Source organism: Dendronephthya gigantea, unplaced genomic scaffold, assembly GCF_004324835.1.
Source record: "Dendronephthya gigantea isolate DGI-Jeju-01 unplaced genomic scaffold, DenGig_1.0 000000F, whole genome shotgun sequence".
Classification (NCBI taxonomy): Eukaryota; Metazoa; Cnidaria; class Anthozoa; order Malacalcyonacea; family Nephtheidae; genus Dendronephthya; species Dendronephthya gigantea.
In genome coordinates, this window is record NW_021163010.1 from 5664537 (window position 1) to 5689648 (window position 25112).

Sequence of the window (25112 nt, forward strand, 5' to 3'; positions counted from 1 at the left end):
ATCACCACAAGTTATGTGATCAATCGCAATTCCTAAGCTGTAACCGAAACTTAGAAATCCAAAAAGGTATAGCCCGGCTTGATAGAAGACCCGCATCAAGGCCTCGGGTGGATAGCCTGCACGAAAGCTCCAGTCGCGGTATTCAACAGTCTCACGAGCAAAAAGCCACAAGTAAAGCATCATGCTTATCGCAACCACTATACATCCAAATACGAAATATAGTTGAATATTGTTAGCGCTGGAAACCTTGATTTTTTTCAGCGGGACGATAAGATTTACAACCACGGTTGTAGTAAGAAATAGAAACAAATACACAATACCAGACTGTCTGAAATACGTACGCTGTTCGTTGACAGCTTGCATTAACACGATACAAGGTGAAAAAATGATATTAACTAACGCTTCAAGTTTCCCACCAAAGAATCCACACCACGGACCTCCACACAGCACGGCGATATTAGAACAGTGTGAATAAAACGTCGATATTAAACCAAAGTACCAAGCATGTTGGGGGACAGGTTCATCTACCGGGGTCTGCTGTCTTTGCAACAGTGATATATTTGACATCACATAACCATAATTTCGTCGGTCGCGATCACGGAGTGAAGCTCTCTCATCAGTCATTTTGCTATGAGTATCTCAATTTTCTCAGCGACTTTACTTAAACACAAATTTCCACAGTTGAACAAGAGATCGGTCGAATGGTCGAACATGAGCATATATATTTCTTAGTATTTGTTGTAATTCAATACCGATTCCTGGGTGTGATTTCCGGGATAAATATAATGAAAGCAATTCGGAGAATACTGTACTATATTAAAGTTACTAATCCGATGTAGTGCTTAAAGGCTAGTTTTCACTCTCCTTTGGATCGGCAGGACAGGAAAGTTTCCTATAAACGCCATTTAAGAACTCACCGACAAACGGACAAAGGAAAATTTCCGATCCAAAGCCAAAGGAGATTTTTCCTGAGTGGAAACTAGCCTTAAAGTGTAAGGCGCAGTTGTGGTTTTGAATATAACAAAACAGAAACGTTAGTTTAATAAAAGGCTCTAGATGCACCATTTTATTAGTATATTTAATCTGGTATCATGGGTGCAAGACATGCTGTATCAACGCACGTGTAGTTAGATGAAAAATGCCCTAGTGTCCAATCCTGCAGCACCGTAGGTAGGCTATTTTATGGTTGGAATTTGGAAACACCGTGGCATAAGTGCGAATGCAATCCTTTGCCAGGACATTTTGAGCCATACTAATGATAAGAGCGCTTTTATCGCCTTGGACATTTCTTGAAGATTCTCCCCTTTAAAAACCTTTCATAATTTTGCGAGGTCAGTGTATCGAATATGGCAGAACCTCTGTGGCAAAGCCGGAAGGGGGAAACTGCGCGAGAAATTTCCTCCATCCAGTGTTTTTATAGAATATAGTCCAGTGACGAAATTAATAATTCAAAATGGCGAGCAAAACAGGAGGAAGAGTTGTATCTTCTAAAGTATCTAAAGGAAGACTTATTGCTGTGATTGGAGACGAAGTTAGTCTGATATACTTTATAATAATATATAATTCGGTGTATTCACTAGTAAATTTTAAGCAACAATAAAACTTGGTCAATACAATATTTAATAGGTCATCAACTCAACATAGCATTTTACATCAAAGTTTTATATAAATGTTTTACTGAAAGATGACAATTATACAGGATACCTGTACTGGTTTTCTCTTGGGAGGAATTGGTGAAATTAATGATAAACGACAAAAGAACTTTTTCGTTGTGACCAAAGGTATTTATTTGAATTTCACTTTCTGATAATCGATGTAGACAACTGGACTGCGTTTTTCAACAGTTTCCATTTTTTTTCTTCAAGTTTGAATCACTGAAATTGAGCTCAAAATTATGTATATGTATTTTGTTAACCCCAACTCTTCTCAGTCTATAGTATATGTTTTGTAAACAGGGTTGTTATATTATATATATATATATATATATATATATATATATATATATATATATATATATATATATATATATAACCAACAAGTATTCCCACACTGCTCGGTAGCAAAGACATATAGGAAACAATTGTAACTACCACGGCCAGAAGTAAAACTAAAAGATTTTATTAAAAATATACTAAGCTTAAATTTTCGGCCACATGCCGCAGCCTTCAAGGCTGCGGCATGTGGCCGAAAATTTAAGCTTAGTATATTTTTAATAAAATCTTTTAGTTTTACTTCTGGCCGTGGTAGTTACAATTGTTTCCTATATATATATATATATATATATATATATATATATATATATATATATATATATATATATATATATATATATATATATATATATATATATATATATATATATATATATATATATAAGTGATAGTGATCAGAAAGCCTTTTCTGCCTGCAGTTACACTGTTCGGAAATGAGTGCACTTTCCTCAATGATGCATAGGGAATTTGGTACAAATTTTCTAACCTAGTCTGATTCTCAGTGTGGTCACTACCCTAAGTATAAGATATGTAATGTTAACAAGTGTGTCCTTGTGATTATGACTTTAAAATCTATTAAATGTAAACCATACAAAATTCTCTAAAGTAAAGTAAACAAAAACAAAAAAAGAAGTGAACACCCCTGTCTCTCTTTCCCAGTAGGTGTCACAGTTATTTCTTTAAATGTTATGCTTAGATCATAATAAAACATTGATATGGTTGTATAGTTGATTTATATTATATTTGATGTGTCTATTGTCAGTACAGTCTCTAGTGTTTATAATGTACTTGTATAATGTCTGTAAATAAACTTTAAAGGAATCTTACAAATTTCAATCTATCTACAGTATACCAGCAACCTGAACATCAATGGTCAATGTGTGGTTCTCAGGCCGTACTCCTTTAGCAATGCCACCACAACTCTGACAGTTCCTATGCTTGATTGATATTCTAACACTTATATCTTGTTGCTTGTCCAACCAAACCTCTAGTCCCCCACTGTTATGAGTTCCTCTTAGCTGTAGTGGGAACAACAAAGATAATGTCATTTCTGAGCCTTTCTTTTTTCCACACCGAACTTTCCTGACTTGAGATCAGAGGCTAGATTTTGTAGGTTGAAGCTAGTTATGTTATGAGGATTGGATAAAAGCGATTGGCCCAAATTCATGAGATTAAAACGATCACGATGTTCTCTTATTGTAAGCTAGAAGTTTACAAACATTACGGTGGGATTATTGGGTTCGTTCAATGAGGAATTGTTCTAATGGTGAAGTGAACTTCTTATCTATGCTACCATTCTTGCAAGAGAACAGGAAATCTTTATTCAATGCTTTTCTCATCCTCTTCCAATCCATCTCCCGCAGTATTTGACCTCTTCTAAACCACCACATTGATATTCTCCCCTTGCACAACTTTTTTTACAATCCTACTCACCCGTTCGTTACTGTCGTGTTTAATAACAGAGCAGAAATTGTTTTTCTCTAAGGTCAGATCACGTAGCGATGAGAGTTGATCCTTCAGCGACGAGGTTGTTAAGGCGTCTTTTTTTTTATAATGCGCGTTTAAGTATTTTGATTCTTCCAGCATCGCAATCCAAGAATGATGCGTTACGTATTTCTGTAGACATTGAATTGGCAAAAAAAATACGGAACTTTGATATCTCCATGACATTCACACGATATTTAGCATGCTAAGCTTATTATACTGGCCAAGCTACAGTATATTGATCATTCATTCCACTGAGCTATATCTAGTGGAATTATTATATAGCTCAGCGAGTCAAGCTCATCTAATTGGATCATTTCCTCCTGATTAACTATATTAAATACAACTATTAAATCAGATTTTATAAATACAGAGGCTTTTAGTTTTAGCCGGTTTGTGAGTCAGTAAAATTTCAAGAAAGTTGAATATCAACATTTTAATCTAAAATTCCCATGTGCATTCATGGGGAAGTGCTGAAATGTATATTTTTTGATTGACAGAATAATTTGTAATCATTCTCCAAATTTGATGTAATATTTTTAACCATTCAGATTGAAAAGTAGGATAAATTAGGCATTGAAATACTTACAGGTATATTAAGAAAAGGGTAATTAAATTTTTCATAAACCTATTACCTAAAGTTCTTCAATTAATTTGAGCAAAAATTACCCAACTTCCAGTTAACAAGCATGCTAGTAATTTATTCATTGGTCAATCTATTGTCTATAATGGACGTTTCAGTTAAAGGTAACTCGCTTGAATCCTTGCTCATGCACACTTGTTTTACTAATTAGGAACTACTGCAATCACATTGATCTAAATATCGAGGATTTACATGACTGTATGTTTTTAGACACGTCAGTTAGCGAAATTGAAGAAACATTCAAGACTTTTACAAATCGTAACGATATTGCCATCATATTGATTAACCAAATAGTAAGTATTGCGGCAATTTCATTACGTATTTCTTACATAACGCCGATCGAATTGGGACTCAACTCCCCCACGGTATAGCTAAGGTTGTCCATCGTGAACCTGGGATATAGAAAGGAATCTTTAACTTCGCAATATTTTGAATAATTTTTTAGATAGCCGAAGAAATTCGCCATGTTTTAGACGGTTATGCAGATGCTGTCCCAGCTGTGCTAGAAATTCCTTCAAAACATCATCCGTACGATCCTTCAAAAGATTCCATTTTGCGAAGAGCTAAGGTACAGTTTGCATGCAGTAGAAAGAGTAACTGGCTGTAGTAGTAACGAATTACACCAATGAAGTCCTGAGATCACGTAAATGACATGCAAAAAGCCGTTTTACACCTTATCGACCGACTTTTCCGGTTTAGACAAAATCCAACTTTAGGCCAACACAAGCCGGACACGATTAGGCGACGCTAAATGTTAGTTTTCAAAGGCAAATAAATTCTATTTTGAAACCAAATTTTGGAAAATATGTGAGCACCGGGTGTCGGGGGAGTCTAAATGAACCATCGTTAAGTAATCTCCACGAATACCTAAGAAACACGTAAAATGCAAGGCCGGATTACACGTCAATCTATTCCTTATAAGTCTTGAGGCCTATGTATTAAAGTGGTAGTATTGGAACACAAGAACTTTTTTTAAGTAAAACAATTAATAGTTTGTCGCCATTTGTCCTTTGTGCAGCTAAGAAATAAAGCAGAATATAATATTGAAGTGGAAAGCATGTATGATTTATGCCGATTCAATATTGTGGCAGTTAGAGTGAGTGGGAGAAAGTACACTCACTGCACAGCATCAGTAACTTTGTCTCGTTTATTTTTTCATAGGGTCTTTTTAGTGCAGAAGATTTCAAGTAAAACACTATGTAATCAGTATAGGTAACTTAATTGTACGTAATAATGAAACATAATGAAATGATAATAATTTTAATTGAGTCATAAACATAAATAATGAAATGATAATAATTTTAATTGAGTCATTTGATAAAGCATCCTACACTACAGATTATGATATAAATTTCAGGTTAATATTTTTCATTTTGTCTAACTGCTTGCGAAGATAATAATAGTCTTGTCTTTGAGTAACCCGCTCGCAGGCCCTTAAAAGATAGACTAAGGTGAAGGAAAGGCTTACGACTTGTTATAAAAAACCTTTTTTCCTACACATATACAAATTAAATTCCCAGCGGCCAAAAGTGCCAGTGGTCGAAATGGCTCCTCACAAGGTTGATATATTGTGTAAATATTGAACTTGCACTTGATATTGACTGGAATTTGATGTTTTTTCATCGCTTTCAAAAATATCTTAATATTTTTAAATTTGATTTCACTTTGAACAAGAAGCAGTAAGACTAGCAGTAATCTCGTAAAGTAAAGTAAATAAAGTGATATATCGAACGGGATTTGGGATACCAACTTTTTTTTTGTCAAACAATGACACCGTGTTACTTAGTATTTTGCTCCTTGTCCAGGCTTGTTAATTTCAGTGCAGGTTGCTGAGGCAGAAAGCCTCGGATTAACAGCAAACTATTTGGGAGGATACTGGATCTCTATCGGCTTTTGACGATCAAAAGACCTTCTTGTTTATTCGCTATCCACCAAGTGCTCTCGTTTTCGCGTTCCTAGTTTTAGTACGAGTGTCGATCATCTTTGTTCGGATGAGAAATATCGCATGAGCCTTATTGAATAAACAAAAATAAATAAGGAATCCGATGCCTAAGCTTATGACATGACCTCATAGCATGCTTTACACACAAACACATTGGAGGTTTCTGTAATATAAAGGAGAGGAGCGCAGTGTATCTATGACAACAAAAGTGTTTACGCGTGTCTTTGAATACAACAATAGATTGTTATGTGATTGGATGAAGTTTTTTTTTTTGGCCTTTGAGTGCTTGGGTTTTTATCATTTCTGTGTGGCTACAAAATATTTTCCCAGTCCCTTCGGTTCCTTTGGATTGTGGCGGACAGTGCTCCAAAAAAAAATTCTCAATTCAAAAAAACATTGTTTTATGAGTGATGTCTGCAGCACACGTGTCGCTGGCTTCCACCCTCCTTTTTTGTGGAATTCTTATCCCCCCCCCAAGAAAGCACGCGTGCCGGGGGCTTCTACCCTTCTTTTTCTAAATGGCTTCTTTATAAGTTCTTATTTTTCCTAAGGCATCCTTAAACTATCTTCTTTATCCTATTATACCTACTCATATCAGAAATTGTCCCTTAGGGACAACAGGTTGTTAGATTCTTTGCACCAAAGGACCACTTGCATAATACAATAGAACAACTTTTCATTTAGGCGACAAAACTTCGCCAAGATTGGCTGCGAAATATTGTAAATTACGGAAAATATGGCTCGCGAAGAGAATACAAGATCATATAAAGTTGGTCTATTCTGCAAGAGGTCCATTCTTGAAAATAGAAAGGTCTGACCAGTGGGTCGGCCCTAGCTCTTATCTCGCAGAGTAGGGCTAAAGTGGGATAATGATGTATATGAAGGGGTATAAGGATTCATAGGGGGATTTAGCGACGTGATATGTTTATTGCAGACCGCAGTCTAAGAAGTTGAAGGCTCGTCAATAAAGAATCTCAAACTTCATCGACTTTATCAAATTTCACAATCATGTTGCATTCAAAAGAGAGCATCTGGCAGCTGTCGCTCTGACCAATGGCTTGGCAAAATAATATTACAACAAAGAAACGAATGTACGTAACTTGTGTTCGTATAAAAAGAGAAGGATTTGCAGCTAGACCAAGTCATGACCGAACCGATCCCTTCAATGGCCTGTGCTATTCGTCGTGAGGCAATGAGATTTGAGAGCCTTCACCAAACTTTAGATAAACTATACAACATTCTCCAAGAAATTGATAATATTCCTGTGAAGATTCATATGCGGGAGCTGGTGAATAATATCGAAGGTATGTCGTAACAAGAACATATTCTACACGTACCTCTTCGTGTTTGTACAATGTTTATTTCACTTGTCACTCGAAGTTGCGGAGTTGCCGCACGTTAATGAATTTTAAAAGTATTCATTAGTATAGAAATTTTGGCTTTAAAAAAGCTACAATTATTTCAAAACTCGCATCGGAACAGCTGCCGCTGATATTGGCGAAGAAAAATTATGATAACTGAGTCCATGTTTATTTTAGACGAAATTTCTAAATTGTTTCCTTCCATTGCGCTATCTGTTTCATGTAGTTCGCTTGCATTTATCGCGATAAATTACTAGGTGTATTTGTTTGTCGGACCGTCTGTCGGCTAGTCTGCTTTCTTTTAATGTTTATGTACCCGATACCCTTTAAACTCTTGCTCTTAAAAGATATTTTTTAAATATATTTTTAAGAATAAATGCAATTTATTATCGTTGACGTTCTCGACAAATCGATGTATTTTGTACATAAATCGTTAATTTCACTGAACGTTTCATGGGGAAGACCTCAAATGATGTTGTACCTTCGTGGGATGTCCTGCTGATGAATGAGCTGTGAATAGGAGCTTAGGAAATGTCATACGATGTTATTCAATGTCAACAAGGGCATTTCTGAAGTTTTATGCGATAACTGATGATAGAAGTTTACTATGAATGCATCGCATGCCATTACTCCGTTTCATAAAACTGCCAAACTAAGAAATATTTTTGGTGTTTATTTCTTTCAAAGCATTTTAGAGAAGTTATTTTCATCTCTGTTTTCATCATAAGCAGTTTATAGTCCTGGCGGGGTTTTAATAATAATACTGCTTGGTACGCTACAAACATACTCAAAATACCGAGCATTGTACGCATTATTTAGCTACAAAAATATATGTCGTGTGATATAAACCATGTTTAAGACGATGTTTGGTATAACCTTAGTCAGTTTTTGCTGAGATTTCAATTTCCGCTGGATGTAGAAACTCATGATATAAAAAATAATTGATGATTAGGTTGAAATCCTGTTATTTGTTTGAACAGATCAACTTGTAATAACATTTAAGGATGTGTTGCTTTCAGGAAGTTGTCTAATGGAAATTTTATATTCCTGAGAACAAAAGGCAACTTATCACTGTCAATCTCTGTCAGTTTGGGTGGTAAAAAAACTATGTTTCTGCAAATTACCATCTGCCAACTTTGTTTAGTCCAATATATGACAGTTTATGCTAGTAATATTCAAGAATGATAAATGCAATATCCCTGTTATTCTTTCATGGTTGTCTGGCTATTAAGTATTTGGGGGAATATGTCAATACAGAATTTAGTTCCTTAATAGTTTTCAGTTGTTATTAATGTTTGTAATATCCATAATTTTAAGTAGAAATGTAGAATATTGTTTTCCCCTCAACTAGTTTTATGGTTATTTAACTTTTTAATTTCCCCATTATTTTGCACATTCTTATTCTCAAATATTTCATGATCAATTGTATACTCTGGATGTTTTTTACTTGTGCAGCATTGCCTAATATTACGGTTTGGTGGTTTCCTAATAACTTAGTTCTTTCAAAAAATATTCTTAATATTGCAATGTGTGCCTAATCATATTTTAATTCTATTCACTCTGCTTTAGACTGTGGAAATACTGTTTAATGTTGTAATTACCTTTTTAGATTGCTTCCAGAATAGCCCAGAATTCAATGCAGTAAAGCCATCTTCTGATTCTGAATTAAAGTTGGTGAGTGGACTGTCTGATCATTTTATTTCTTGTATCCTACTGTATTTCTGGTTGGCAAGTTCAGATATATAGAATATATTTTCCTGAAGTTTAAAAATGCTATGGGATTGTGTAATATTTCCAATGATTATATAGCCCATTATATATCTCAACTAAATAAATTTATATGTACTTTAATTAAAAAGCAGAAAGTGGTAGAATATTTTCTGTTTCTGATTGCAAAAGGAGATTCAGAATTTGTTCTGTTTAAATCATATGCATGCTAGTTTGCTCACTCTAGTTTTCCTAGTATGCTAGTTTTTTCACTTAAGTTTTATTAAGATGAGAATGGAATACAACTAGTCATATTGTGTAAATTCAGAGGCTTTTAGTTTACTTTATCTGTCAATAAAATTTAAAAAAAGTTGAATGCCAAACTTTTTAGCAACTCTTTCCTTTGAAACATTTCCCATCTGCACATGGGAAAGTGCCAAAATGTATATTTCTTGATTGACAGAAGTGATTGACAGAAGGATTTGTAATCATTCCCCAAATTTTATTTGAAATTTTTCACCATTTAGCTAAAAAATTAGAATATCTAAATCATGCATTAAAATACTTACAGGTATATTATTGTAATGGAAGGGTAATAAAAATTTCCATAAACTTATTACCTAAAGTTATTCAACTAATTTGTGCAAAAATTATTCAACTTCCAGTTAACAAGCATGCTAGTAATTTATTAATTGGTCAATCTAGTATTTGAACAAAAAGCTATTGCTAAGAGCATTTTTTGTAGGATGGACAGGTGCTATTTCAATTCACATGATAGTGAAATTATTTATAATAAATTTTCTTGAAATTTTGAATCGTGGATATGTAATTTAAACCAATTGTTAACAATGAAGGTGCAGGTTAAATAAAGGATGGGAAACTGATAATAAATACAAACTGATGATATAATGATTTTAATGATGCATAGTTGGTCATTTTAGAGCATGTGATTTAATGGTTTAATTTACATACAAACTAAGGTCTACTCTAAGTGAAAAAATAAAACATTCTATTGCAACAACAATAATAATCCACTCAAATAATTATAGTTGAATATGACACTAGGACAAACTAGATAAATTCCTTCTAGGTCGTAGTCGAATATCACAATTTTAATAAGCTAACAAAAAACCTGAAATGCCATGATCTGCCTACTCCTTACTCACAACAAAGAAATTGATAATTCTAAAAAAAACTTGGGCGTTGGTTATGGGGTCAGATATCCTAATCCTAGAAAACTGAATGAACATGTTTTTGAGGCTTTAACTTATACAAAACCTTCCTTGGACGGTTCGAAATAGTGAAAGCGATGTGACGGACACATTCTCTGGACAAATCGACAAGTGTGTTTTTAGTCGGATGTTTTCAATTTCAGCCGGAAGCATATATGGCAGAATGACGTTCTTACCCTTAGTTGAAGTATAGCTAAGTGTAATTCCATTATGGCTGTCCTACACCCTGAACTCGAAAGAGCTTGTGGACTTTTAGAATCGTAAGCATAAAAATTTGTCTCTGCAAATATGGAAAACTTACAACACTCAACAGAATGCAAATTCGCTTCAAAGATATTTTCGGTTTTGAAAAGCCTAACAGGTAAAAAAAACATTTCCTGCAAAAGGCCTGTATGCATGTTTATATTTCAAAGTTTTGACAGGACAACTTAAAGTTAAATGATCAGCTCATTCAACTTTATGCCTCAAGACAGAGACAGAGTTTCAATTTTCTTCTTTTGATGGATGCAATAAGTGAATAGTTATGATTGCTCGGTATATAAGTGCCCTTTTTTGAACTTCCGTAACTTGCACTTAGTCAATCACAGCTATCGAAAAATTGCCCGTGACCGTGTGAACTGGCCTTTTATCACACCCTAAGACGTTGCATATGCAAAGAATTATAGATATTCCAACGATCCTTTATCGATTTTTAAATGTCAGTCTTTCGAGATATCTCCAGAGCTTTGCAGGAAAATATGTCGGTAGTTATGCCTTGTAATAAAAGGCTTTGTACGGTGACCGTTGACCTGCCTTATTTGCTGTAGTGTCAATTCTGACCGTATAGGGAGGAGTACTTGGGCTTAACTGATGCATGTTATATAACGTCAATTATAGGTTGCTTAACCTTTGAACGCTGACTGTCATATATAAACTGGACTATTTCTTTTCACAGGGTGTAGTTGGTAGCATAACCTCTGGCAAATCAGCATTAATTCATCGATATTTGACTGGTGAATGTCCTAAAGAGGAAAGACTAAATGGATGCCATAAGAAGGAAGTACTTGTTGATGGTCAAAGTTACCTTTTACTGATGAGAAACGAAACTGGATCACCAGAATCTCAGGTGCTAATCACTAGAGAGATTTTTGAAAAGCCGTAGCATTGAACTAATAAGAATCCGTAGTATGAATGACATTTGTGTGATTATCGATAATAGTGGACATCCTTTCAGTTAAGAAGAGCGAAATCCACCACCTTGCACGGATAGGGAGCCTCTTAGAATGGCTAAAACTTCTGGATATAATCATACGTATTACACGTGGTAAATCAAACAACCATTTTAAGGTCGAAAGTTGTTATTTTTCTGGGCCTAGGAAGAAGGTTGTTATTTTTCTGGGCCTAGGAAGAAGGTTGTTATTTTTCTGGGCCAAGAAGGCAAGGAGCTGGGGGTTACTGCACGCGAAAACGGTTTTTCTAGCTGTAATTTTCAAAATGGAAAAATGATTTTTCAATTCAGTTAAATTCTGGCCCCGTTTCATCGCAACTCGTAAACTTTTGCTTTTTTTACGACAGACGGAGTACTGTATTTCCGATAGAAAAATTACCACCGAAAATGAAAGTTGTCCATTTCGTTTTTATAATTCAGTTTCTATAATTACAGTATTTTTTTGTATAGTTTGTGTATTGGTTGGATGGTCTAATGTTGGTATTCAATATTGATGACGAGCTTAGTTCGAGTGTTTTACCCAGTTATTTTTCGAGAATGTCCAACTACAGAGATTTATCGGACATTCCCATCTTCTTAGTGGGGATTAAAGGTAATGGCCAGTCCTAACTGCTATTAATAGTATATACTTGTTATTGTTAGCGAAAACTTAGTTGAGTATACTATTGCAAAGCTGCATTATGATTTGGATTAGCTAATGCATAGCGAGTAGCGAAATATCGGCTTTTTCTCTGCGGTTCTAACGAGATTTTTAGGCATCAATTGGCATTTCTCTTGTGGTTGTGATGTGGTTTCGCCAGTTGGAGTTTGCCATCATTAGTTCAACGTCTGACATATAGTTGTATCTGTGTCAGTAATGTCATAGCTCCATGTAAAAAAAAAGGATTAGCCTGCATGCATGTAAAAACATTGTATATTTGAGAGTCGCATGTGGCATTGAAGTTCATAAATTCCTTTCTCAAGAGTGAGTAAAAAAATGAGAGCCTTTATGAGCAAATAAGGATTCCTTATTCATTTTCGAGGCAATTCCATAGAATTTTACAGCTACAGTCAAGGCTTTTTGTGAGAAATTTTAGGGCTCGAGACAACATTTAAATTCCCATGCCCATGGATTAGCACGATTTAGCTCGCCTTCTTCAATCCCTATACATTTGATTTATTTTTCTTCTTTTTTTCAAAATTTATTTCTCTTTGTCAGAACATGGAAAAAACTGTGCACCGAGTCCAAATCATCATTGCAGTCAAATTAGAAGACGCTTGAACGATGTAAATAACTTTACTTATATCGAAGTTTGTCTGGAAACTGGAGAAAGTGTAAACCAAATGTTCCAATTAGGTAAGCTTCATCAGCTGTTTCCTTAATATTTAAGAAAATGACTTGTTATAATTCATGTTATTCCTCATGAATACGATTACAAGCTGTTTCAACTTCCAAATACCCAAAGGTCATACTTTTGTGCTCAAGAACAAGGTTGATTTCTTAGGAAATTTTATACACTACAGCATTACAGTACAACATTTCTGTACAACATTTCTGTACAACATTACAGTACAGAAATTCAATGTACTAAATTGTAATGTAATGTAATTGTAATGTAATTGTAATGTAGAAATTGTAATGTACTGTAATGTACAGTACATTACAGTACAGCATTTCTGTACAACTTTAGTATTACATAACATATACATGCAGGGTACGTAAAAAAACTGACGCCAACTCATATGCAAACATGGGAACAAAATTTATGTTTTAGATCAATCAATGATTCACTTTTTCAAAACAACGTCTGTCATATTACAACCAAACATGTAAGGCATTAGGTGCTCTCACCCTGGACAGCGTATAAAACTACGCGAACTCGGAATTCCCCAAATAATCCACTTTATTCTTAAACACAAAAGAGATTCCCCAGGGGTTCATTTCGCCATTCAAAGCGCTAGGCTGTCAAGTTGTTCCACAAAATAGAACTATATAATTAAATAGAAGATTATTACACGTCCAGGAATTTAAAATGCTTTGTTGCCCTGGAATATAATACTGGTAGAAGTCATTCAAGATTCGTAGGAAACCAAATTCTTTTGAGCCGTAAAGGCCTATTTAGATTACAATTATCATTCCGTCACATACGATGGCGGACAGGTCGCGTAGTGTAATTATGAACAAAGTCGATTTCGTGGGAAATTTCGAGGTTGCGTTTTTTAAACGTCCAAATATCACCTACGACCTGCTTTCCTGTGTATAAAAAATCCCAGATCAACGTGGGTTAAAAAAGCAATTTTAATCCATTTACGGAATTTGTTCGGTCTTTACACGCGATACTTATTACTTCGGACAGCTCGTCTTCAATCAGAATTGCCGGCGGAGGAACAATTCATAAAAATAATCGTTTACCTTAGAGTTCTGGTCTACCATACCTCTCTAGGCACTCGGACTTTATACGCGGTAGCGGTAGCCATAATTTTTCGACAGGTGATCAAAGTTTTCCACTAGGAAACTCCCGGGTGTGGAGGAGGCTGTGATACTTGGACGTATATATTATAGTTGAAGAGACATGAGCCCTAGACCATTACAGCAATGCCGAGAAAACCACGGTGTCGAATGTACCTGAAAGTCGGGAAAGAAGACTTTGCCGTCGTACCAAAAGATGAAGAGAGTCAAAGCGATTGTTGGCGTCGTTACCAAGAGTCCACCGCACAAAAAGCGATTCTCGAGCGAGAGTCACACTATATTCTTTATATATATAAGTGTTCCGGAGCTACATTCGCCCACAGATTCGCCTTTGCTTTGGATAGAATCGATTCAAAAGAACTAATCAAAGTAACTCGATGAGATGCGAAGCAACAAGTCCTCCTCCTCCATGACAGGTGGGCTTAGGATTACCTATCCAACTTAAAAAGGGTTATCAACAATGACATCGCTAGCTAAGGCAACCTGCCATACATCACATCGCGAATATTTTTGACGCAAGAATTGGTGTGGCGATTTAAGAGCATTACTGGATGGCAGTATGTTCTGGATCTCAGGGAAACCGAGCACAGTGAAGAATTATTAGCCTCTGCAGACTGAACACATTGGTTTCGAATAGATCAATACCTCTTGCAATAAGGGAAATCAGTAACTGAATTCTGCAATAATAAAGAAAATCCATGTCGATATTTTCTTTCCCTATTTCCAAAATTGTTTTGTTAAAGATCTCCCCATTAAACTACTTCGCATCGCAAACGCGGTTCCCCACTGCGGTTGCTGGTCCTGCAGGGTATAGGACATTTGTTAATCCATATAGATATTTTCTTTCCTCCTGTCATATACCGGTGGAGCCATATAAGCAGTTTGAAGTTCCCGCATATGTTGATTTTAAGATGGCATACGGTATCCTCTGTTCTTCATACCTCGTGATGAAATTCCCAAACTGGAGTTTTTACTCATTGCACCATGTTAAACTCTTCTAAAAGGACTAACGTCAAAATTGTTTAGAAAACAACAGGTTGCAGTAATGCCCTGTAATCAGTATCTATTAAAAACAATAACACCTGTGCGTGTTGAAATGAATTCTGGGTGTGTCCAAGTTTGTTATGCGTGGGTTAAGTGAGTTCTTCATAGTCGGCGAAACCTTACACTTTTTTTCGACTGCAAAGCGGATATTACGTCTCATGAGAACGAGATGTATAATTATATAATATTAAATATCACCAGAACTTGGTAAAGTACAATTTAAATGTCAACAGTGTGAGGTAAAGTCTCTTCTTTCCTTTGCTGGCTCCGTGTATTGGACAAGGAATCATGTTCAATTGTTTACTTATCGCTTCGCGTATTATTGTACAACATAGGACATAAGGAAGTTCGTCTTCTTCGGATGATAATATTTTTCAATAAATACTGAGACAGGTGTTCAGAGCGAACGATGTTTTTCTTCAAAAACTCGAAGCATTCAAAGACTGACAATAGCGGTAGTGAGACTTCTCGTTTTTCCGTCGTGAGCACTTCGGAGCAAGCCGTCAAGTGTGGCAAAGATGCAAAACAACTGGTTAGTTTGTTGCCTGGAGTTGACGATCATAGGCATAGCGTTTCAAAATCAACACCGGCAAATGTGAGTAAATTTGGTGCTGGATTATTGCTCGCTTGTCGTTCATTTGAAAAAATGATGCGACGAAGTTTTCAACTTTCTGGCTCATATGATGTTATTACGAGCTGGGAAGATCTACAAGCAGCTATCCTCGAATCGAAGACGCCAAACATTGACGGTATTCCTTAATTTTAATTTACCAAGTTAATTGAAAACCAGCTCTAAGTAGTTTAATTCTCTACTACGCGATTATTAATCCTAGATTTAGTTTATAGGGACTACTGTCATATAAAGCATTAATTGACGATTTTGTTTATTTTACTCGGCTAATAAATTGTTTGGCTTTCTCGAGCCACTCTACCTGCCTATTAACGGAAGAGTCGGAAAGATTATTTGCGACATTGTTGTGTGAAATGCCGAAGTAATTAATATTAGAATCTTTTTGACCGTTTACTAAACTTTCAGTAGTTTATAAGTTCATCTGACTCTAGTTTAATAACAAATACCGAATATGACACGATTGTATTACTGTGGCGAGGAATTCAATAGGCACAGTGTCAGGTTGCATGCTTTGTAATAGTTCCTCATTACTTGTAAATTGTTACTGATATTCGCCATATCGATGAAATGTGAGTCAATGTCAATAGGTCTCGTACATCGTGCATGGACAGAACTATAAAGTTCTGAGCAAGAGGGCTGTACAGTACCTAAAGTCGCAAAGGTCCTATTATATGCCTGGCAGTCCAGTATATCATGTCAAGATAACATTTAGTTCCGTTGGCGTTGATCCTCCTCATTAGAATTTTAAGTGTGTGAAATGTGAATTTGTATAAAACTCAAGTAGTTTCACTTTTCTTTACAGTAAATTATGACAAGAAATTTTATATAATATATGGCTGCACGCTTTGTGGGAATTTGTAGATTGCATAACCCCCATTCTAATTGTATGTCTGTAAGTTTTAGCTATTAAAATGCGTCCAGTTTGTTCTATTTATCATGCAAATTATCTCACTATGCGTTCCTTTCATCATACGTACGTATTATTATTAATAAACTTGGATGCTCTTGACGCTGGCCTTTTGTTTAAAAGTTGTAGAAGTACTAATTTTTCTACGGGAGAGCAATACGAAATTCATTTATATTGATAGTGATTCCACTATAGTGATTCCACTTTGTTCAAACACAAAACTCTAAGCCATAAAAATGTTGTAAGTATATTGACTATATTCATAAAATGTTCGACACAGACAAATGTAAATACTGGTATAAAATACTGATCGAACGCGGCAGACTTACAATTGCGAAGCCCCAAGTGTTGTCTCCAACGAACAATGATCGATATTCTAACTTTCTGTTTAATCTTACATTTAATATTATATCCTCGTTATCTTTGACATTGACACGCTATTTGTAATATTTAACACTTTGTCAAACGCATGTTGTCTGTTTGAGTAACGCCGAATTTTACAGTTTTCAGGAGAAAGACTGTAATATACGTAAACTATAATGGTTTTCGTAATTTCTTTACAATATTCATGTTTACTCGTACAAAATTGTTACGCAAGTTGACACAAAGAATTACACGGACAGTATAAATACCACGAAGGAAAGATTTATATTGAATCTTTTTGTAGCCAACGCTACTGTTACGAAAATTTTGCTGAAGAATTGTACATATTTAAATATGTATTTTGCTTACTTTGGAAATTTATAAAATTTGTGTTAAAAGGTAGTTCATAGGTAGTAATATATACATATATTTAATTCCAGTTTTTGGAAAATATAAATATCAACAGTGAAACTGGCAGACTAAACCTACTCCTAGTACTAGTACACACTTCTTTTCCTCTACTAACATTTCTTCTACTAACAAGTAAGATTAGTCAGGCCAAAATACTAGATGTAAAGTGCATCTAAGCACAATGTAAGCAAAAAATTAAACTTAAAGGGCCAGTATCCAACTTGCAAATGCACAGACAGTCCCCTCCCACACAGCCTTATATTGACACTCTATTATTCCTGTTGTTTAGCTTCAGAGAAAATGGCAAACAGAGATTCTGCAGTACTAACATCATATGATACCTTGCTATCACCACCATCAGCAACTGAAGGGCGACCTACATCTGTTAGTTCAACAATGAGCAGTGGTAGTTCAAGAACAACTGACACTGTTAGTCCATCGTCAACACCTTCATCAAAGGGGAGGACAACACGAAGAAGAACTGTTATTTTTGGAAGTGTAAGTTTTTAATTGTGTACTTTGATTGTGCTTTGTCCATTACCACATTATCTGGTGTTGGATTAGTTAAGTTATAGAGTATAGACTTTACCTAAAGCATTTTGTATATATATATATATATATATATATATATATATATATATATATATATATATATATATATATATATATATATATATATATATATATATACATCTGAGCACATTTTCATGTGACAGGTTCAAGCCTGAAAACAGGTCTAAACCTGGTATCTCCCCCCTGGTATTACACAGTGTGTATGTGTTCTTTGAATGCTTCAAAATATGTCTGATCATTGGCAAGGAATTATTAGATTATTACTTTGAAAGTTTAGGAAGGCATTTATTTCCTTCATCTTTGCAGGCTTGGACCCCTGACCTTCAATTCATAATACAATAGTTGGCATTAAATTATCCATGCAATTTTTTAATCTAGAAAACTGATAAGGTCAAAGATGAGATTGATGGAGACCAGGAAATTGGACCAGGACGTTTCATTCCTGTCAAACAGGTTTGTAAACAACTGAGAAAAATTTTGTAATAGGCCTTTGTACTAATTTAAAGTGCTTCATACTAGCTTATGTTGCAACAGTAAAAACAATAGAATGCTTTCAATTTTGCTAGTGAGTACACTGCACTGTACAGTCTGTACTATATAAAGTGCATACCAGTGTGTTGAAATTCATTTTATTTAACTAAATTTTAGTATTCTATATAGCACAATATTGGACTATAATGCAATGTATTCTTATTCACTGGACATTCTCTGGACCTTACTTCATGAAACTGTACTCAAATATGCCATTACACTGCCCTAGCTCTACCATAGTACATTACTGTGTAACTATACTGTATTCTGTGTAGATACTCTACTAAACACGCCTTTATTATACTGTATGGTGCAACTGTACACTAATGTACCCCGCTACACTTCACTCTACTGCACTGTATCATGCAGTTTTAACTGTACCCCACAACACTGCCCTCTACTGCACCCTCTGAGCTAAAATTGTGGCAGAATTTTTGCCGAAAATATTTCAGTTTTTGTATAAGGTCATAAAAACGCTTTCTCCACAGGAGTTCTTCAGCTTTTTGGCCATAATCTTCTAAGTATGTGAATAACAAGATTTCACAATTTTAAACAATTATTTTAAACAATTCTTAAACCGCGGCAGAATATTCTTTACTTCACGCTTAAAAATTACGAATATTAATTTCGTTGTAAATCGAAAGTATCAACAATATCAAAAGTATGCAAGTTCTAGAAAACCAGACTTATTTCCTGAATGTAATATTAGTTTCTATCACAAACAGGAGCCTGGCTAGTGTTAGCCAAGGTCTGCAGACGTTCACCACCCCTGACCTCCCTTACGGTGGATTTATACTGTTGCGGGGTTTTTTGCATGTACACCCACGTAAAAGTTTCCACAACGTTTAAATTAAACCTGTGATTATGCCAATACAATTTAGGGAAATCTTTTGAAAAGAGCTACAAATTCGCTAAATAAAGAATGGAAAAAGAAATTTGTGGTTCTAAGTGAGGAAGGAGTTCTGACGTACTACCCCTCAGTGAATGTGAGTAGCTATCTGTATTTCAGTGTTTTGCCTAATGACCTAATGCCTCAGACGTCTCGCAGCATGGGAATGAGATACAACTAAGATAATGATAAGTGTTCAGATACATACATCATAATATCGACTGTTATCGATGTTTTACTCATCAGTTTAGCTATAACCTACAACATTCAAACTACACACTTCATATTCAAAGAAGTCAAAATTAAGAAGAATAGTTTTGGGAGTCAAAATTGACCTTAAATATGCAGAACTGCTGTGTTTTGACTCTTGAATTTATGATGTAGAAAAATAATTCTTACTCTTTGAAATTAATACGTCTTTCTTTTTTGTTTAAGCATAGTTATTAGCAAATCAAAACTTTTTTTCGAATGGACAGTACAATAATGCAAAAAGATTGAGGATCTAATAAACTCGTAATTGGCCATTAATAATAACCGCAAAGATTTTGCATTATCACATCAGCACTTAGAGTGGAACTCGTCATTGTCAAGATTGGCCCAATCAGGAATTAAGACAAAAAATATTAAAACATGTTTTTTATCAGTACATTCTAAAATATATCTGCAATGAAAATTTCTCGGTTGGTCCCGACGTCTCATTAACACAATTTTGAAAAATGGGCTATTCAGAAACATTTATCGTGTTTTGAATATACATATATATAATGTGTATATTTTGTATAGGATTACATTGGAAATGTTCACGGTAAACATATATTTCTTAAACAATCGACGGTGAAAATTCCTGGGAAAATACCTCCCATCGCGACGTTGCCAGGTAATTACTGCAATTTAACAAAATAAAAGGGGGGCATTTGTTCGTATGATTTAAACTGACCGTGATCATGCACTTATCACAAAAACGTTATTCCACACTAAATGCAATATACAACATCAATTTGTAATTTGTTGAATTCAGTACAGTCAAAATAACACCATTGAGAGATTAAGCACGTTTTCCACTAGGCGATAGTGGTATTTGAAATCCGGTGATGTGATTGGTTCGCGAAAAAATTCGCCGCGAAAAAGTAGAAACGCTTCCTACTTTTTATCTGTTCGCGCGAATAAATTCGCCTAATGGAAAACGGGCTTTAGTAACACAGTAACAATGGTTATACGGTTGGCAAAATTCTTAAAAAAGATTTTTGAATTCGTTTATTTTACCATATATTTTATAATAATTTATTTACTATGATGTATTAATCATGGTCGCAAACGTATTGTCCTACTTTAAGCCTACGATGGTTCGTGAAAATTTTTTCACTGCATGTAATTCTATTGCACTATTCGTCGTTGTAGGAAGGACGGCGGCGCCAAAACTTGGAAGCCCGGGAGTGAACCGAACACAATCCCTAGAAGATGAAATACTTCAAAATCATACGGTGAAAGAGAACGGATCTTTAGTCATATCGAATGATTTTCTAACTCAGGAGAATGAAACTGAAATGAAATCAGGATTATCGAGCACGGCAAATCATGCTATGGCCGCTGTAACACCAACAGCGATAAAATCCAAGCCTGAATCAATAAACAGAAGCGAGTCGATACCTCGAAAACGAGGTCGGAATCGGCGGAATAACAAACACACGAAATCGTGTGAGCTTGACTTTAGTAATTTTCCCGAGGAATTACAAAAGAGTTTAGCGAAGGCAGCAAACGGTACTAACGAGTCAAATTCAACCATGACAACCCCTTCAACAACTCCGGCGACAACTCCTGCAACGACCCCTGCGACAACGCCGTGTGACGGTAAAGAAAGGAAGTGGCCAACTGTCACCCCAGAGGGCCGTATAGACTCGAATACTCTTCCCGGAAATAGCAGTAAAAGGAAAGGTCATCGGCGATCGAAAAGTCACGGGACAGCAAAGATGATGGTCGCGAATGATACTTCTAAGATAGGTTGGTTATTCATATTGGGTTATATGAGATTGTGTCTGCGTGTGTATCGGTTTTTAGACAGAAGTTTAGGTTTATTTTTCACTTCACCAATGCACCCTACTGTATGTAGCTTTGGTGCTACACCGATAAAAATAAGCAACAGGCCTATCTGATGGGATGGGAGGCAGATGTACGAGGCAGCCGTACGAAACAAGTTATAGATGTTAACGTTATCGTTCCAGCATTAATTGAGATCAATTTTCCTAATTAGATACACGGAACGGTCACGCAGAGGAATACGAGTTTAAAATTGTCTCGCTCGATGGTAAATCGTGGAATTTCGCTGCCCCGTCGCAAGAGGTTGGTTTGTGCAAATGTTCGTAGTTCGTAGAGAGTGGACTGTTAAAGGTTTTCTAGCGCCACATGAACCACTTACATTTACAGCAACTCTCGAAACAATCACTTAGCATATCTGTTATCATTATTGTTGTATTGGTTTAGGAGAGGGAAAAATGGGTTCTAGTAATCGAAAAACAGATACTCACATGCCTTCAGTCAAACCCGAGTGGCAGAGATAAGGTTAGAACGTGTTTGTGCGTATTTTTATCCTGTATTTGTATTTTACAAATTCCCACGAGGCTTCGCTCAAAAATGCGTGTTTATAAAATTCAGTGTATCACTAAAAATTCTTTATTTTAGATCAATAGCAGTTCATCGTCAGAAAGTGATCTTCAGCCAATTCGTCTTGTGAATGGAAATAATGTTTGTGCTGACTGTGGAGAGCCCAGTAAGTAACCGCATCACTTACCTTGCACCCAGAGTGTCCCTTCTCATATCCTGATCACGAGGTTGACCGCATACATGTACAAAAGTAAACAAAATATGTTCGCATGTTTCTCGCCCTATCCCCAGGCTTTTACTCGTTCGCGTCTTTCACATGTTGCCATTTATCGTCATGTCACCGATTACAAAATGAGTTGTCCATCGGGATACTGCAAACCCCAAAATTTATTGACAGTGGAATAACCGACCCGGAAACACGTCCGAAAAATTAAGTTGCATCTTATGCAACTTAATGGCATGGGCCATGGCCAGGGAGAAATTACAGGAATAATTTTAAGATTTTATCATTTCACTTTCAGACCCTGATTGGGCTACGCTAAACCTGGGTGCTTTAATATGCATAGCCTGTTCTGGATTGCATAGAAATCTTGGGACACACGTTTCCCGAGTTCGTTCGCTTGATCTCGACCAATGGCCGTAAGTGTAATTTGGTGTTCACTCCATCTAAAAAGTATTCATTGAAATACTTTTATACGATTAAAACACTTTTTCATAATTATTCAATTTTCTACAGTTTTCATACCAGTTTTTTATATTTAGATCGGAACAACGTGCAGTAATGTTGTCAATAGGAAATACGTTAGCAAACAGTATTTGGGAAGCTCGGGCTAAACCAGAAGCTAAACCTAAACCGTTATCACCAAGGTAGTTCATATTTCAGAGTAAGGATTTGAAGAGAGTTTGTCGAGGAATATACTGATACATGTTATCTATATAAACATATCAACAAATATCTGTTTTAGGGAAGACAAGGAGATGTGGATACGATCAAAATATCGGAATAAAGAATTCCTCAAACCATTACCAACTTCTAAGCAGTCTTTAGGGCAGGTAGGCCACAGCACAATCATAACATTCCTCATTTTCGTACCGCACCTTGTAGTACTTCAACCGGTGGGTGTTGCATAGGCAATTGATAGATTTAATTTACGCCATGTTTTCACGTATTTGGACGAAATCAACTTATTGGATGCGTATTCATAAGACACGTGTGTATACAAAGTGTTACAGCTTGTGTAGCCTAAATGGATGAGAATTATTCTTCAGAAATGAATTTGGCACTAAAAAATACTGTTATACTGGTAGCAATTTTCCAAAGCATGTCCATAGGCTAAACTGTGGATATCGATCAAGTTTTGAAAGAGCAAAGCCCAGTTATGTCATCATATTTATAGACCTACTGTATCCTCAGATAACACAGCCGTAGAAATAGTTTATCTCTCTTGTCCTTGATTGCTGAATCAGATCTAATTGATTTTTTAGCGGTTAATTAAAGCTGTTCGTAAGGACGATCTTAGCCAAGTGATCCTATTACTAGCTCATAGTGAGAGAAAAGATGTGAACGAAAGAGAAGACGATGGTTTAAAAACTTCGCTTCATATTTCTTCATCGAAGGGAAATGTCGTTTTAACGCAATTACTGATATGGGTGAGTGACAAACATTCGTGAATTATAATAAATTGGCACGTGAATTTTATTCACGTTCATATTCACGTCGGAACACTTAAAATTTAAAATCATGGTGGTCGTATTGCGTCACACGATCTGAAAAGAACTCGAAACAAAGTTTCGAAAACTTAAAACACAATCACGAATATTCCTAAACACTTAAACATGTTTTCGAAACGTGACTTCAAAGTGACAAAAATAATGTTCAGAAGTAGTCACAAAGTTTTTACACTTATTACAAAGTGTTTAGTCACAATTTTACTGATTTTTACAAGAATCTATTGATGGGTGGACCACAAGTGCCTCAGAAGAAATTCATTTTGTATTTTCTATTCAGTACTTTGCAGACGTGACCTTGACCGACGGCAATGGACGAACTGCATTGTGGTACGCACGAGAAAGCGGTAGTAGGGAATGTGAAGAAATATTGAGATGTCAAGATACGGGTCGTTCTTTGTCATGTAGTGGCTCTTCCAATAATAGTAGCGATCTAACATCATAGACTTAAAATATTTATATCGAGGGAATTAAAGTCAAAGTATCGTAGTGCAATTTGCAAAGTACCCTTTCAAAAAACTGAGTCAAGGAACTTAGCATCATATGTTGTAACTGCCTAAAATAGACAAAAACACCTCTCGACCTGGGGCCTTCGTCAGGAGAGTTAGTATGACTAACTAATAACTCTCATACTAACTCTCATACAAACTCTCCTGACGAAGGCCCTCAGGTCGAAACGAGAAGTGTTTTTGTCTATTTTAGGCAGTTGTTATACCACATTCGATGCTAAGTTATTTGAAGACGCTGCCACGCTACACTCTGGTTATATTGGGTCAAGGAACGTTTTAGTTTTTCTTGCAAAAATCCATTCACGCCAAGCTTGCCTTTCGTTTTGTAAATTTACCGCGTTTCAAAAATTCTGAAGAGATCCACATTATTCTTCGTTAATATCAAACGACACAGCTATCATTCTCCCACTCTTCGCAATCCTAACAGAATTCCATGTAACATTTGATTAGAGACATCGTGACAGTGAAACTAAAGGAAAGCCTTGCGCAACTATTTTAGAAAATTTGGTTTTCGAAAAGTATAGGTTTCGGAATTTGAAAATGTCATACTGACATCACAGTAGTTGAAATTTATGATCTGGTTGCACTTTCGAGGAAACAGCCAAAACGTGACGACTTGTAGATTGCACTTGGAACAAAATACTGGATTTTTATGTTGTAAGGAAGTCAAAGTAATTAGTGACGTAAGGCTGTGGGAAGCACCTCTAAACAACGAGCATTTTGAAATTCCACCATAATTTGTACATATATAAGCGTTAATCACGTTCGTATGGAGAGTTATATATTATATCTATATATGTAAATTTATTGATATACATTTAGAATAAATTATGAAGATATATATTGATTGACTTGGACATCAGTTGACACAAATAAATTACTAAAATAATTTTTTTGTGTGTGTGTGTGAC

The 25112-nt window shown here is 35.6% G+C and overlaps 2 protein-coding genes across 3 annotated transcripts; both read left to right on the top strand.

Moving 5' to 3' along the window:
- The first annotated feature begins 1075 nt into the window (after window positions 1–1075).
- LOC114536814 (V-type proton ATPase subunit F-like) lies at window positions 1076–6329 on the top strand. Its single transcript, XM_028558184.1, has 5 exons — window positions 1076–1531; window positions 1700–1781; window positions 4330–4412; window positions 4565–4687; window positions 5281–6329. Exons 1-5 carry the CDS (start codon window positions 1454–1456, stop codon window positions 5308–5310), a joined length of 396 nt encoding a protein of 131 aa, XP_028413985.1. The 5' UTR covers window positions 1076–1453; the 3' UTR covers window positions 5311–6329.
- A 154-nt stretch (window positions 6330–6483) lies between these two features.
- On the top strand, window positions 6484–25090 carry LOC114527995 (arf-GAP with GTPase, ANK repeat and PH domain-containing protein 11-like). Of its 2 annotated transcripts, XM_028549640.1 has the most exons (19): window positions 6484–6881; window positions 6996–7365; window positions 9032–9096; window positions 11296–11466; window positions 12019–12160; window positions 12767–12904; window positions 17663–17871; window positions 18325–18399; window positions 19359–19463; window positions 20150–20243; window positions 20765–21364; window positions 21615–21703; window positions 21845–21922; window positions 22043–22130; window positions 22486–22603; window positions 22727–22831; window positions 22930–23017; window positions 23450–23614; window positions 23973–25090. In XM_028549640.1, the coding sequence occupies exons 2-19, from the start codon at window positions 7206–7208 to the stop codon at window positions 24135–24137; spliced, it is 2655 nt and encodes an 884-aa protein (XP_028405441.1). In that variant the 5' UTR covers window positions 6484–6881; window positions 6996–7205; the 3' UTR covers window positions 24138–25090. The 2 variants fall into 2 exon arrangements, with proteins under 2 accessions (XP_028405441.1, XP_028405504.1); XM_028549703.1 differs by lacking the exons at window positions 6484–6881; window positions 6996–7365; window positions 9032–9096; ... (1 more) ...; window positions 12019–12160; window positions 12767–12904 and adding an exon at window positions 14996–15810.
- Window positions 25091–25112: the final 22 nt, after the last annotated feature.